Source organism: Paramisgurnus dabryanus, chromosome 11 (assembly GCF_030506205.2).
Source record: "Paramisgurnus dabryanus chromosome 11, PD_genome_1.1, whole genome shotgun sequence".
NCBI classification, from domain to species: Eukaryota; Metazoa; Chordata; class Actinopteri; order Cypriniformes; family Cobitidae; genus Paramisgurnus; species Paramisgurnus dabryanus.
Window position 1 is genome coordinate 12,262,034 of NC_133347.1, and position 17,157 is coordinate 12,279,190.

A 17,157-nucleotide genomic window follows, 5' to 3' on the forward strand; every position below is an offset into this window, starting at 1 on the left:
TCCAAATTAAATAAAAACACTGAATTGTAGCCGGAGTTTCCAAGGCAGGATCACCTTTGTTATTTTTTTAGGTTAAGTTATCAAAATGTCTTTTTGTGTGATGTTCTGTAGATCGTGGCTTTAAAATGTTATGAGGAATAATTAAACAAATGTTGCCTTACATTTGACCTTAAATATATATATATAAATGCATCGTCAGTTTTGTCTTCGTTTATTACTTGAAAGACAGTTTTGGTCACTTTATCAGAAAGTTGTTTATGTGTGCTGCTTGTGAAAGAAAATAAAAGTTACCAATTTGTACCTGGTCTGGCCCCCTCCCAACCCATGCACACAAACATAGATGATTCGACTATCGGTCGACTATGGAAAGATTCGACAATTCTGATTCGAATATGTAAATCCTTAGTCGAGGACACCCCTAAAACAGTCCTTCCAGAAAAACGCAGTTTTTTTGTGATTGTTGCAGGCAAAAATGCTGGATCTTGCGGCACGTTTTCTTAAAAAATGCGATGGAATATGCAGGATATTTATGCAATTTTATGCTATGAAATTGCGTGAACTTGCAAAAATTTCTTTAACTTGCAAAAATTGCTTTAACTTGCAAAAATTGCTTTAACTTGCAAAAACTGCGGGAACTTGCAGAGTTTTTAGCTTTTGCTGCTTTTCAATTATGTTTACGTCACATAATCACGTCACTTCATAACGTTCCCATGGCAACAGAGGACATGGCTGTGATTGTGTGAGGTAAATGCAACAACATTTTCCAACTTTCTGCTAAAATATGTGATTTTTGCTACGAAAATGCAGGGATTATAAAATCATGCAAGCCTGCATATTTTGCGCACGGAAATCTGCGATTTATGCTGTGAAAGTGTGGCAAAAAATGCGTCCCCCGCATAAATATGCGGACTTAACTGATTATGCGTTAAATCATGCGATCAGTTTTTTCTGGAGGGACTGCTCAACCTACATTTTTTCAATGAATATGGTATTACATGTTACATTGTAAAAAAAACAACGGTCAAAAAACGGTCCCTTGCTCTCACTGGGGTACAGATATGTATACTTTTGGTGCAAATATTTACCCTTTGATGTGCTAATATTAACTTTTTAGGTGCCAGGGAACTTTTCTTACAATTTTTTTCTTGACAACTATATATTAATTTGTTTAGATTCTAATTTTAAATATGCAAAAAATTGCATAAATGCGTATTGACAACCATGAATACTGTTAAACATATTTAAGCAAATTGCAACACGTTAACACCAATACTTATTGTAATAATAAATTAGATAGATAACAGAAGTTATGCTAACTGATTTGAACAGATTTAAACAGTTTAGCTTTACTTGTTATATCCGGAACATTGACCTGAACTCTTTCAATATCTGTTGTGAGAATCTGCTGAGTCTGGACTTATCTCTCTCTATCTCTCTTTCTTTCTTTTGCTCAGAAGCAGAACAGAGCAGCAGTCCTCGCACAGGCATTGGTTCAGATCAGGAGGACAGCAGAGCAGCCACCATGGGTATGTAGGCACACATGCACAAATTTACCCATGCAACAATACTTGCAGCAAACCTCCATATACTGTACATGTGTGGCTGCAGCATTTTTACAGTGCGGTGCAGTTGTGTTAGCGATCTCTCCTGCACTATACAAACATCCTGTTTACTCAATTCAACCTATATGCACGGCTTCACAAACCCACACACACACATACACAATCTCTCTCTCTCATTCTCTCTGCCCAGTTCATATGACAGTCCTACCCACATTCCCCTGTTTCAAGAGCTAGTTGACAAAGGCTCTGGTTTATTCTGCATTACGTGCAGAATTACCAAAACACACCACACAGGAGGCAAACCTTGCATCTCCGAGATCTGGCTGGTGGTTTAGTATGCATATTTAACCAGTTGTACCCTCCGCTGTCGTGCTTTTGCAGTAAATGGCTTGGATTAACACAAAAAAAAGTATCTCAGCAAGTGACAATAATTTAAAACAAACATTCTGTTGTTTATAATTCACTAAGACCCCCGTGTGCTGAAAAAAACACTTACAATGATTCGTTTAGCAGATACTTTTATCTAAAGTGACTTAGTAATGAAAGTTAATAGAGTCTTTGTCTGTGTGACACGCTGATGACATTCTTGTGCTGAAAGCTAAATGTCATCATTTGTTCCATGTTTTCTTTTGCTTCACAGATGCTCCAGAGTTTCAGGAGAGCTTCTTGACTTCAGGGGTCTTCAGTGTAACAGAACTGGTGCAAGTATCAAGAAGTGAGATCATTTATTTAATATAATTATAAAGAGCGCCTCCATGTTTGTATAATTAATGTAACCTGTTTGGCTACAGTGTATCAATTATAGGCTGTTATCCAACAACAGAGGCTAAATAGCCACTGTCAGAAAAAATGGTCCCAAGTAGTCACTGGGGACGTACCCTTAAGAAGGTCCTACTGTTTACCATTTAGGTACATTTGGTACCAATATGTGCATTTCAGATACTTTTATGCACTCTTTAGTACCATTATGTACCTCTAATGGCCGTTTCACGTGGTATGCAGCAGCCGCGAGTGTTTGGTCCTTTTTTAATAGAGGACGTACGGAAAGCAGCAAAACGGGGGCGGTTACAGAAGTGAACCGGAATCGGCCCGCAAGCGCCTTTAAAGATAAACATATTTGCACTAAATGCTACACAAAACATTGTACTGCCCCGGTGACAGCAAGGGACCTTTTTTAATCTTTTTTCTGATTGTGCATCTAAATATTCACATGGTTGCTACTGCAATTTGTGTATTTATATTATAAATTAAAATAAAAATGTTGAAATGCGATGAAGGCATGGAAGCTAAATCGTGTTGGTTCACTATAGTAAATATTTAAAGGAACATGCCCACATTTTGGGAATTTAGCTTATTAACCGTATCCCCCAGAGTTAGATCCATACAAACTTTTCTCATCTCCGTGCATGCTGTAACTCTGTCTGACGCAGCCCCCGCTAGGTTAGCTTAGCACAAAGAGTGAAAGTGAATGGCTCCAGCTAGCATACTGCTCCCAATAAGTGACAAAATAACGCAAACATTTTCCTATTTATATGTTGTGATTTGTATAGTCACACCGTGTACAAATAACAAGGTCATATGAGACACATCCGTCTTTTAACCGTATACATACTGAGAACTATATTCTCAGAAGGCGAAGCATTGCTACTTGAGTGGAGTGATTTGCTCGCAGCACCTGAGAAGCCACCTGGTGAGGAGCAGAGAGTTCGGTCAGAGTCACTCCGCCCATGTAGCAGTGCTTCGCCTTCTGAGAATATAGTTCCCAGTATGTATACTGTTAAAAGATGGCTGTGTCTCATATGACCTTGTTATTTGTACACGGTGTGACTTTACAAATCAAAACATATAAATAGGAAAATGTTGGCGTTATTTTGTCACTTATTGGGAGCAGTATGCTAGCTGGAGCCATTCACTTCCAGTCTCTTTGCTAAGCTTAGCTAGCGGGGGCTGCGTCAGACAGAGTTAAAACTTGCACGAAGATGAGAAAGATATGGACTTATCTAACTCTGGGGGATATGGTAAATACGCTAAATTCCCAAAATGTGGGCATGTTCCTTTAATATTGTTGTATTTTACTATAGAAATCATACAGTTTGCCTAAAAATGGCCCCTCTGACTTATTTTACACTGGGTTTTACTTAAGGGTTTTAGACATTATGCTGTACAGATGGGACACTCATATGATTGGGAGAAATTGCAATGCTAAATCTAGTGGCTGTAGTTTCATATTACAGTAAAAAAGGTTTTGATTGATTCATTTTAATGCATTCTTACAGGGGTGATAGGAATGAAGGTCCCACCTTACAGTTACAGTAAGAGAGCTTTAAATTTGTGTTATTTAAGCTATAAAAGCATCATTTTGATACCAATGTAGATTTCATTTCTGATTTAAAATGTGTTTTTTCAACGTAATAATCTTGACTAACAGGTTTTAAGATTTCTGTCTCTCACTATTAAAGTAGATCAGAGCTCTACTTGCCTGACTTGAAAAAGCTGCCCAGGGGCATAATGAATACGACCGCCAAGTGCACTGACTTGCTTTAAAGATTTTGGTTTGCAGAGAACAGCAAATTAATTCCAGTGGCCCGCATGAGCATGTTGGCCCCAATCTTGTCCCAAATAATGCAATGTGATCTAAATCGGCTGGAGTTAAGCTGTATTTAACTAAGAGTAATGATATTTCTAAATACTTTTTTCAGTACATTTACGTTTATGCATTTGTGAGACGCTTTTATCCAACATACAGCGCATTTGGTCTAAATTCTATCAGTATGCATGTTCATGGGGATAAAACCTATTAAGTTTGCACTGCTAACACAATGGCCCACAATTTAAACTACAAGGAACAGCTCAATATCAAGACTGTAGCTGAGCAGAATTTATAATGCTATACATGTACCATTTCCAGCATCTGTTTTGTCCACGACTTGCAGTGTAGTCTTACCCTGATCTAAGTGATCAAAATGACAAAATCAAATTAAAAGAAAAAACATGCGTGTGGTGTATAATAGAGGCTGTGTTTACATTTTGCATTAACATGCGATCTCAGTGATCCGTTCACGCAGATCCGATCATCCGTATATCAGGACACGGCGCGTTTACATTTGTCACATAAATGTGGTTTCTGTATCTGGATGTGTGATCGGATCCCGTTCGGGGAGACGCGCGCTGGGTGGATAGCTGTCAATCAAAATGGGTACAGCTGTCTTTAGCCACATGATTTAGGGTTTTCGCGCTAACCGCAATCCCGTATTGTACAGTGCTACTGAGAAGCCAACAACAGAGAATAACTAGCAACCCCAACAACCGTGATGTTCACATTTTAAGCGTTATATTTTTTAGCTTTAAAAGCCTTATAGCGTCCGCACCGCGGATGAATGTTCTGTTTAACTTTACCTGAACTTGACTTTCACCCGCATGCTTTAAATCAACAACAAAATCCGTGTGAAACATGACCGACTCCTTAATAACGTGCTTTTGGCTCTGCCTGAACTTATATGTATATTTCTATTTTAACCATAAACTGTTGTTAGTTATGTTTCCTGGTAATAATATGATTTAATTAAAAGAGCTAACAATTTACTGTTCATAGTGCGTAAGAAGTAATGTAATTTACAAACACATATAAGTAACCTTGCATAAAACCAACACTGACTAAATGTATTTGGTTAATGTTATTAGTGTTTGTACGTGTTTTAAAGTAACTTAAAATGTGTTAAATGAGACAGAAACAGCCGATTGACCAGAAAGAAGCGCAACATTCACATTGATTTGTCGCCATGGAAACTCAAACATTATAACGACGATCCTGAATTCTGCCATTAAATATTAAATCTCACTATGAATAGTTGTAACATATAACATATACCTGAATAACTTAAATACAGTTAGCAGTGTTAAAATGCTTTGTATATCGATTTATTAAGATACTTTTAAGCGTAGCTAGCATTGCTCCACAAATATGAATTTATGCGTCTCTCACCTGCGCTCCATGACCTAACGTCCTTTATTTTTGACAGCTGTCAGTGAGAGGAGATGATAGTGGGCGGGGTTTTGTGTGACGTTGACCTGTGAATCCATACGATGGCTGGATTGCGGTTACATTACACTGAGATCCGATCACAATGCGTCCTCGACTACCTCTGCATCAGGACACACAGATCGGATAACATTCCGAACACAAACGCGTTTACACTTGTCTTTTCAATGTGTATGTGGACAACATCCGGATACAGGTCGCATGTTAATGCCAAGTGTAAACGCAGCCAGAGATACGAAGGACGCAAGTGGCCATTTCTCGATATAAAGTACATAACAGGCCTAAATGTCTATGAATTGATCTTTCTATTTCTTTATCAATAAATGATCAATGAAATTAAGTACTTAACCCTCAGAAAATGTTGAGCATCAACATCAGGACTAGCAGTTTTAGTTTTTATATTGCATTACTGTGTATTCACATGCTGTATACATTTTCTCAGTTTACTTTAGTTTTACTGTCAGATGACAGAGCTAACGTACTGTACTTTTCTCTTTCAAGTAGCATTTGCAAGTAGTGTTTATTTTAGCCAATCGCTTTGTTTGAACACATTCTGCATCTGAGATAGTCATCTTTTCTCTCATTTCTCTCAAATGTCATTTCCCACCTTCCACACGGCCTCATCCGCATAACCGTCAAATTCACAGCTGCTACGTGTCAAGTCTGACCGATCCTCATTAGAAAGGAAGAAATGACCAGCATAATTGATTACGTTTAGCTGAAATTATTTTCTTTTTCCCAGCAGTCTTCCTGTTGACTGGTAATCAGATAAGGTCCCATGTAAATGAACGCGAGCCCGTTCGGCCCTCACACCTGCGTGTAATCACTGCACTTTACTTTGTACAAACATGTTGATTGATTGCAAATGTAGTAGATGGTAAAGGCATACATAAATCATCTGTCAGCTGCCCGAGACAAATATTGTAGTCTTTTTGTCGAGTTTTTAGGTGATTCGCATGAGGTGACGCATCTGTGTGACACAGAAACTAAACGCTGTGGTTTCATGCAGGCCGTCGGTTGTCCGCTTCATCATCCGGACCTTTTTGGTTTTGGATTGACAAATATAATAAGTGTTTTTTTGTTTAATATTTTGTCTATACTGAGTATATACTATAAAAGACTACCGTGTTTTTCTAAACAGCAGACGGTTTCTCCTTTTGTTTTAAATAAAACAAATGATGAAAATATAATCATACTACCAAAAAATAGTAGCATTTATCTATGAAACCAAATCTGATTTAGTACACGCTGTAAAATGTGAAAGCTGCTCTACTTCTTGCCTAAATTGGTACCACCTAAAAAGTTTTATAAACTTTTTAATTTTGTCACTTTACGTGAAGAAACTTAAAAATAAAATTAATTCAATTGGTAACACCTAAAATATTTAAACATTTTCAACATTTTGTCACTTAAAATTGACATTTTAGGCGTTACCATTTTTTAAGTTGACCCAACTTTTTTGGGTAAAAAAGTGACGGAAAAGGGATGAACCCAGCAGCTGGGTTACAGTTAACCCCAAAAAATGATATTTGACCCAACAATGGGTTAAAATAACCCAGCATTTAGGGTTGAAACAACCCAGCATGGGTTAAATTACAACTCAGCGGGCTGGGCTCATTCCTTTTGACCTAATGCCGGGTTGAAAATAACCCATAATTTTTTAAAATGTACTACTAAACAAATCCAGAATTAAGCGTTTTTGTTTTTTAATATTAATCTCCAGAGTTTAGAGGTAATAAAAGTCATACTTGCCTTTGATTTTCACATTATTTATTTGCATATAACGCATTCAGACATAACCAAAGACATACAGGTCCTAACCTGTGCATTAAGGCAAACTAACTCTACGATCAAACACAAATGTGAGAGATTCAACCTGTGAGGATTTAGTTTACTGTAGATAACCATCACTGTTTTTGCACTGCGACAGTGCACATGTAAATAAATAGGCATGAATTGTCATGTCTCAACCACAAAATTTTCCTTTATGGAAAGATGCTAAAGTATTTATCACTACTTGTACCAGTATATATGGATTTAACATGGTAAAGTGGCCATAGTATTTTGAAATATAGAGCAAGAGTACCCTTTTGTCATGCGGTACTCCAATGTAACATGTCCAGTATAATTTGATATTCAGCTATACAAAAAATCAGCTTATAAAAAAGTGAATGGTAAAGGAAAATGCTGTTATGAATGCTATGCTTATTGTGGATTCTGTGTGCACAGCACCGGTGGTGACAGGCACAGGGCCAAACTTCTCTCTCGGAGAGCTGCAGGGACATCTTGCTTACGATCTGAACCCTTCAGGTGTCGGAATGAGAAGGACCCTACCCAGCACTTCCTCCAGCGGGTAAGTACACGCATGCCCGCTGTACACACACACACACACTGACACTAAACCCACATGCTTGCATGCACAGCCACATCTGTCTGCAGCGTGCATGAACCATCTTGTGGGAGGCACTGTGTCCGTGAGCTATTTCTGGATGATTTTCAACCCGTGTGTGTGGTATAATGAGAAAACTAATGCAACATCTGTTTATTGCCATGCACTTTTCTCTCACGTTAAAAGAAAGCTGACTTCAGCTTTGATGAGATCTAGCACTGATTCGGTCCAGTGGTTTAGTCTGATCTTAATCAGTGAGCAAACATTTTTACCAGATAACTTTGGTTTTGTGTGTTGTCACATTCCTGCCACAGAAAAAGGCCCTCTGTTTTCTTTTACAGTATAGCTTTCACTTATCATGCAAACAGGGTCAGAAATTAACCAGGGTTCGGGGCGACGATGTGATGATATTTATTTCTTATTTAGCTGACGCTTTTATCCAAAGCGGCTTACAATTGCTATATATGTCAAAGGTCGCACGCGTCTTGCTCAGGGACACAATGGTGTGTCACAGTGGATTCGAACCCGGGTCTCTCACCCCAAAGGCGTGTGTCTTATCCACTGCGCCATCACCACCAAAGATTAGTGTAATTTAATATTTGATTTTTTATAAAAAGTTTACATTAAAGAGTTCACATGCTAAACCCTCTAAAGGGGGTCGCACACCGGACGCGCAGCTAAGCACCGCACCGTTCTAAAAAATCAACACATTGTTTTCTATTAGTGTACGCACACAGGGTTCTGTCTGCTGTGACTGTCGCTCCACTCACTTAGTTAAACATCAAATAATATCATATTTGTCCCAAATCGTTAAGGATTAACATTGGCTGCTAACGTATATTTTGCATTTTGAAGTAGACGCTATCTGACTAAGCTCACGCTGTTTAATGTGCACTTCCGATGTATGATACCTCAGAGTTGTCCTAGATGCGACTCGACGCGGCGTTAAGCTGCGCGTCCGGTGTGCGACCCCCTTAAGTGTGTCTGACGTGTTTTCTTGTATATGAGCATTTTTTATCCGGCGCTTTTGTTTAGGTTCAGTAATTTCACTTTAATGGCAATGAAAAGGTTATTCGCCTTATTTTCAAGAATGTCACTTTAGTTTTTTCATTGCTATTAAACTAATTTCACTGCTTTTTGACTGCTTTGTACCGTACTTAGAGGCAAAACCCTCCAAGTACATGCAAGTGTGTGTTTTTTTTTTTTTTGCAAAAAACTCATCTCCAGTCACTCTCTATTCGTTTCTGAATCAAGTTAAAAGTCTAAAATATTTTGTCAATATCCTGAGGCCGGGCTTAAACGGATATGGAGCGAAAGTCTTTGATGAACGATAATACATGCCAAGACCATTTGGTCCATTTCATTATCTAATTTTTGACAAATGTGGCGCAGCTTTTGCATTTAAGCTTTTCAATGTTTTATAGATTTGTTGTGCTGTTCTTTGAGCTGTTTGCATTGTAAAAATCCTCTTGGTTGCGCCTTAAATTTCATTCTACTTACAGAATACAATTAGGTGCTGTGCCATTTTTATAAGTATTTATACCATGAGCGTTGTGTTTTTAGTACACTTTGTTCAGTTACAATAGTTAAAACTTAAGAATATTCAAGGCCGTTCTGTTCTAATCCACTTTAATTGCTGTACACAAGAATCTCTTGAACCTGTGAACTCGAAACAAACTAATACCAGGAACACTGGGCCACATTTATAAGTGTATAAAAGTTTAGCTTGTCATTAAAAAGTAACACATTTCTCTCAAGCAACCCAAAGTATATTTTTAAGAAAAAGAAACACGATTCAGCTTTGAAAACAATGAATGTGATGAAAAGACTAAATGTGCTATGACGGTCGACAGCTGTTTAATCTAACACAGGGATGGGACAGTTATTTAAAACATATTGTTGCAGATCTTTTACTGTGAACTGATATCATGTGTATTATTTACAGCGTCTTTGGTATTTGATGCTGGTTTGATTTCATAAGCGACAGCTGTAATCATTTAGACTGAGAATTGAAAGTATTTGTCATAAATAGATCACACGCTGTGTGTTTTAATTTGGTAACAATGCCCTCATAAAGGTAAAAATGCCTCTTAAAATCAATTCCAGAACAAGACTACCAAAAAACTACCTCAGGACTAGAAGGAACAGTGGCCATGTTGGAGATGTAGTTTAGTCTCCAGCTGTTGTTTTTGTTTTTCGTGTTCCCCCATGTTGCTGTGATTGGCACAGCCTGCAGCAGTTGCTGATTGGTCCAAACCAAGATCGGTTTGGCCTGACTATCAGAACCAGACCTAAAACCATGGAACGTAATTTTGAGATTGTAGCGTGGGTAGATGTGTCTTTTTAAAAGGTTCAGATGTTGCCGTAAGTGTCTCGCTGAGAAAAACCTTGGCTGTAACTGTTGGATGCATTAGACAGAGGGAGCCAGAGGCCTGTTGACACCACCAGTTAGCTTTTTTGACATTCAAATTTGTCATGAATCCATCGAGGCAAAAGAAAACACCTCAGGCGAGCACAAAGTTGAATAAAAACATCGCAAAATTACATCCTTGCGTGCACCTGAGAATAATGAGTAAGGAATATAGCACTTCACTCAGCCCTGCTGCTCATCCGAGGGCAGTTTATTTGATTTATTAGCATTATGTGGCCAGCCAAAGCCCTTATTTTCCATTAAACGCACTGAAAAGCTAAAACGAAAGGTGAATGTTGGCAATCTGCTTGCTTGGGAAAAGCCAGGCTGAGGGGTGTCCGTAACACACAACCAGACGATATAGATGGGTGTTTGTATACAAATGAAAATTATGCTGAATGACTAAGCAGAGCTTTATGTTCATGATTTACCTTTTTGTTCCTCACACAGAAGTAAGAGACACAAATCGGGATCCATGGAGGATGATATAGACACCAGCCCAGGAGGCGAGTACTACACCTCGCCCAACTCCCCCGCCAGCAGTTCACGTAACTGGCAAGAGGAGATCGAAGGAGGTTAGCTTGTGCTTAATTAAAGTATGTGATTTAATATAGAAACGTGTCAAGTGAGAATGTGAAATCCAGGCTGAAGTCTAATAATCGAATTATGAGACTAGAAGAATCACTCACTGATTTCACATTGATTTTAATCTTTGATATGATCTTACTCAGTCAATTTGAAATATATCAAGGTTATATTTTCACACAATGTTCTTTACATTATATAGGATGATCTTATTTAGAAAAAAGTAAATGATTTTAGCTGGGTTTGCACAGGCAGGGAACTGACCTTATATGCAAAGCACATGCACTTGCAAATAAGTTTTTAAACGTACGTAGATCAGGTTTTAAGCTACACTAGAGGAAGTCGAACAGGCTAAGGTTGGGATTTGAATTTCCGTAACATAGTGCCAAAATCTTCATTAATTCATGAACTCTCATTTTTGTGAAAGTCTGCAGAAAGCACTTCTTCTGTCTGCTCTGCACTTTAGAGCACTATTGTAGCCGAGTATGGCTTTAAATCTTACTATATATGCAAAATGTATTGTCTTTGTATTAAAAACCGCATAGTATATTGGCATGCCATTACAGTAAACATGTCAAATGAGTGGTGCAATGTGTAAATTGCGATTAAAATAGGTAAGAGAAATCTATGCTTTTCACTTTATGAATATCTAAGGGGGTTTGACAGCCATCAACACACTATAAAGGCACTTAAAAACCATTTGGACAGCTTTTTATAATGCTGAAGCAGCCAAACTGCAGATGAAGTAGGACAGGGTAGTAGATATAGAGAAACCGTACTGTAATTCACAGTATATGGGTAAAGTTTCAATGAGCAATCTGTGTAGCGGGAGTTTAGTTTGTGAAGAGCATAAAAGGATATGGAGAGCAGTGAGTTCTCAGTTCGAGAGCTTATGTGTCCTTGTGTCAAAAGTGCAGTTCTGCTGGTTTGTGTTAAAATAAACTGGATTTAAATTGACTATATGAAGAGTTTGGTGCCAAAACGCGATAAACGGCATTTAAAAAAATTAGTTAACACCAAAATCAGTATTATATCAGGTCAGTATTAAAAAGTAAAATCAAAATTTTATGCTAAATCCGATATCTTTTCTCCCAAAACGCGATAAACGCCAGTCCTCCTCCTCTTCAGAATGCAATAAATCCTCTCAACAAATCACAGCGCACCATTCCACGCATTGTAAACAACAATGGCGCCGCATTGAAGCTTCTGTCATGCTAACACATTGACCCCCGGGGATCTTATGAAAAACTTTTGATTATTTTACTTAAAGTCAACGAAAATTGAGCAGGACCAAAACGTTTTACAGCTGTTCGCCATTCAGAAAGTTCAGGGACGACGTCCCAAGGATGACAGCAGCAATGACAGTGTTTTTAATATGACAAAGTAAGTGTTTTGATTTATGCCATTAATGTTTATTTTTTTAATCAGTGTAGTCAACTAAATGAATATAACATGGGAAAGATGAATGCACATTTATATATTGATTCAATAGATTTATAGCATTTTGGGGGGAAACTATTTTTTGCTGAAAAATTGTCAGTTTTTATAATAAATCTTTGAAAATCAAATTATGGATTTGAAGTTCTAATGTCATTATAACCTTAAGATGCTATGTGCAACTTTGTAACAGAAAATAGTGGTTTTCATCTTGTAACTTTCTTGGTATAGAAAACACATTATTGAAAACAAATTAGTCAAAATAGATTAATTGCGTTTTGAAAGTCTTGATATATATACTTACGTAAATGTTAATGCAGTGTTAAAAAGCCTAAAGGTATGTAGTCGGTCTAAATCCCGTAAGAGTTAAAAGATGAGAAAGTTGCTGAATTAGTATTTCAGTCCTAGCGTATCATCTGACTGCTGTCTCACCCTTGAATATCCATTAAATCCTCCAGGCAAAACTGTTGCTAAAGATCTCAAGAGATCTGCTTCACCCCTCCCCACTGATCTATAACCGGCAGGCATCTGAACTCCATCACTCTATATGAAACGCCAGAACTGATTTCAGATCAGAATTCTCAATAGTAAAGCCCATTACCATATGCACAGCAGAACCCCCTGCGGGGAACCTGTTCTGCCCACCTCACTTCCTGTCTAGACGATCCTAATGAGTTTCTCTTTAACATTCCCCGTCTGATTACTCTGGGCTTTACCGGCACCTTCACAGGTACACATGATTTAATATCTGGTGAGTGTTTGGTTAAACAGGACGTCCTCTCACCAAAACCATAGACCAATGGAACAAGTATGTCATTTTAAACAGAGCCTGCATGCGAGAGGAACTGTATCCATTCATATTTTTTGTCCTTAGATGACAGCGCGTCAACCGCGAGCAGTATGAAAACATCGAATGAAAGATGACCGCATATTCTTTCTTTGAAAACAGAGTAATTACTGGAAACCTAAGACGTATATGATTCACTTGTCAGGGGAAAAAATCCCATATAGGGAAGCTTCTAAATGCAGCGGTATTATAGAGTACTCTTGAAAATCCATATGGAGACCATATCATCAGATTGACCTTAAATAACCGACGCGGGTCAACGGCTATAAACATACTTTCCCATAATCCCGCAAGTCTGGCTGCAACAAGAGAAGAGAGTCCACTGCACTCTCTGCAATGCACTGCAGCAATAAAAAACCACCAGTTTGCTCATAACACTGCACCATCCGGTGGTCAGATGTAGTAACTGCAGGCAGCAATGGCCATGCATACAGTGCTCAATAATCAGCTGACTAAGCTTTGCTTTAGACTCAGAAAAGTTTGTCCTTGTGTAGAACAATGGTGCTGAATTTGCAGAATATTACCTCTCTCTTCCTCTTTGTACCACTGCCTACTTTTTTCTTTTATCTTTCAGGAATGTCTCCCACTGTTAAGAAGACAGAGATGGATAGTCCATCCCCTCAGGAGAGCTCTCCACGCCTTGGCTTTACACAGCATCACAGACCTGTCATCGCAGTGCACAGCGGTAAGGAGATGTAACACACGTGTCCTGTTTTCATGGGCATAAACACACACACACGACAATGTTTTATAGGTAGTAAAGTAAAGTTGAGAATCACAGATATATTATACATCATTGTGTTCTTGTGGTCTATGGACTGTCCGTCTATCCAGGGTGCTTCCTGCAGCTCGAGATGCTGGGATAGACTCCAGCCACCCAGACCCTGCAAAGTACAATCTGTTTGGATAAAGATTTTAGTTTTTATAGTTATCAGAACTATACTTCAAAGGTTGAAGCATGTATCGTGTGTGTGTGTGTGTGCGTGTGTGCGTGTGTGTGTGTGTGTGTGCGTGCGTGCGTGTGTTTCACTAAAAATAACCGCTTACTAGTTTGGAGCCAGGTGTGGCTAATTTAATGATAAATTATGGTATAATTTATTGGGCTGACAATAGTCAGGCAGACTGTGCTTCCGTCCCTGTTAGGTCATTGCTTTTGGGAGACTGAGGAGTGATATGTCATCTTGCAGAGACACACAGCTGGCTGAGTTCTGTTTAAACTATTAGCCTGACTGTTCAGATGAATCTGTGAAGCATGACACCCATATGGTGCCAGCACAGAAGCATCACGCTAATACTACATTACCTCTGCTGAGCATTGCGTAATGCGTTACAACCAGTGCTGAAAATGGGGGACGTGGGGGGACGGAGTCCGGGGAGTGAATTTTGAGGGGAAACAAAGTTCCACCTCAGACTGGGATTTTTGAAATGGTGGGATTGAAAAGGAATTATATTTAAACACTCAATAGCATTTTCCGATTCACGTTTTCAAATTTCCTTTGGTGTTTAAGTGTGTATTAGTACATGTTAACGATATGCAAAAGGTAAATACCCCAAAGTAAACAATGGCATGAGTTATCGTTTCCAACGTAAATCTCTTTTTTTGGACAACAGTAAAGACACAGAACAGTTTACATCCTGGGATTGGTGAAGACCGACATTATAATAATTCCGCCCGCTTTGGTCTCACAGCCTGTAAGTTCATTGCATTGTGCGTGAATCTTTCAAACATGGTAAGGAGCGTCACATTTCCGGCTGACGTCAGAGGTATTCAGGCCAATCACAACATACAGATTAGCTGGCCAATCAGGGACACAGAGCTTTTTAAATCCATGCGTTTCAGGAAGACAGCGAAATCTGAAGCTGAAAAAATGTACGGATGTTGAAAATAATGTATTTTTTAACCATAAACCACGCGAACACATTGTATTATACCAAATACACAAAATAACGTTGTTTTTTAGCAAAGAAATAGGTGCTCTTTAAAATTGACTCCCATTTAGATTTTTTTGATTTTCATTTTGTATTTTTTTTTTTTTTTTTTACAGATTTTTCCTTTTATTTAAAATATCCATTAACTAAATATCCAAATTTTTACAATTTACAACATTTTTCTTTAACCTGAGGACAATTTTTTTTTAATTGTTAAAATTTTGTGTGACTTAAATATTCAAGAAAACATTCTTAGGAGGAAACATAAAAATTATATTGTTATGTTATATATCCATTTAAGAAGTCATCTAAGAATCCCCCGAAAACACCCAGGTAATTTCTGCCATTTCCAGTCCTGGTTAGAACGTATGATACGAGTCTTTAAAAGTGATCTTTATTTAGTTTGAATGGGATGTGACAGGTAAACAAAGCTCTTTAGTAAATATGTTGGTTATATGGTGCATTATTAAATGGTTTACTGTATATACTGTGATCATCAATTTAAAGGTACAAAGCCGAATGTTGTTTATTTTGAAACATCAATCGACAATTAAGTCGGAAATTCACAATCTCTAAAAAATAAATGGCATTAATGTAGTCATAACCATCACTTTGGAGCTGTGATGTAGGGCAAGATTTTTACTCTACAGTAATTCCTTCAATCATTTTGTGAATTTAAAATGCTTTGTCTCCCTCAGGCCTCTCCAGAAGTCCACATCCCTCCTCATCTCTCCACTTTCCTGGTGGCCCCATCCTCCCCCAGACTGCCTCTACCTACTTCCCCCACACGACCATCCGGTACCCCCCTCACCTCAGCTCTCAAGACCCGTTGAAGGACCTGGTCTCTCTTGCCTGTGACCCGTCCAATCAACAGCCCAGCCCGGTAAGATCCACATTCTATGATCTAACTTTCAAAATGTATCCCAAGTCATCAAATCATCAGTTTAGCCAATCAGCAGCCCTAGTTCTGGGACCTGTGGGACACGAGCCATACACAGCTCTGAGCCTGCCGTGTTCATTCATAATCATTAAATTGAATTTTTTGTAATCTGAGAAAAGCTTACATTTACATTTATGTATTTGGCAGACACTTTTATCTATATTTGTATTATTTTTAGCTATTATACAATGACCTTTGCACTGCTAACCAATTTAGCTACAGGGACATTATGTAAACATTCTGTAACTTTCATAACCTAAAACATTCTCCTTAGTCTAAAAAGAGCATTTATTAAAACTAAACTGCAAACACTGAATATCTGCAATACAAAGCAACCTAACAGTGTCCACCAATCCTGTGTCCCTAACACAGTTCCTGTGTTGCCCTCATTTTCAAATGAATACCTCTTTGACTAAGTAGCCATAGGCCTAGCCAGATGAATTGCCAGACACTGGATGCCTTCCATTGATGATTTTTCTTTTAAAGTCTTGTACAGCTGAGTATGTGAGTTATAACAGGATAGGGAGTGTTAGTCTCTCCCAGCCAGTTTTGAATGTGAATGAACAATTAGCACTCAATCGATTCATTCTGACAGCGACAGAAGGCCCTAACACAAAGTGTGAATAACCTATCCACAGGGGTGCCCATGTGAGACCCGAGCCATGTGCCAGTACCACGTCAAAATATAAAGAGATTGAAAGAAACAGAAAACGCAGCCAAGAGAGAGGAGACCTCTGTGTCTAAGAGTGCTGCTGATGTTGGCATAGAAACGGTGGATGAGAGGGATTGTGAATGTGTGAGGGAAAAGAGTGAGAGAGAGAGAGATGCACTGTGGCAGCTGGGTCCCGCTGATTCTGCAGACTCATTGAAATTCCCCCTGCTGCAGTCACAAAGCACAGCCGCACCGACCCACAATGCCGCTGACTCACTCAGCATCTATTGTTGTGCAGGGCAGTGAGTGTGCAGTTTTACAAAGAGAGAACTAAACCTGCAGCCAAGCTCTCAGAGAGAAAGAGGGC

The 17,157-nt window shown here is 38.6% G+C and overlaps 1 protein-coding gene across 4 annotated transcripts in view; it reads left to right on the forward strand.

Moving 5' to 3' along the window:
* Positions 1-17,157, forward strand: part of nfic (nuclear factor I/C) — a 125,753-nt gene that overhangs the window by 82,975 nt on the left and 25,621 nt on the right. For 3 of the 4 annotated variants that reach the window (XM_065246796.2, XM_065246795.2, XM_065246798.2), the window contains exons 3-9: positions 1,455-1,526; positions 2,203-2,277; positions 3,839-3,874; positions 7,831-7,954; positions 10,851-10,975; positions 13,844-13,954; positions 15,897-16,081. In XM_065246796.2, the coding sequence (XP_065102868.1) occupies positions 1,455-1,526; positions 2,203-2,277; positions 3,839-3,874; positions 7,831-7,954; positions 10,851-10,975; positions 13,844-13,954; positions 15,897-16,081 (728 nt within the window). The remainder of the gene's footprint in view (positions 1-1,454; positions 1,527-2,202; positions 2,278-3,838; positions 3,875-7,830; positions 7,955-10,850; positions 10,976-13,843; positions 13,955-15,896; positions 16,082-17,157) is intronic. The other variant, XM_065246797.2, reaches the window with a different exon arrangement.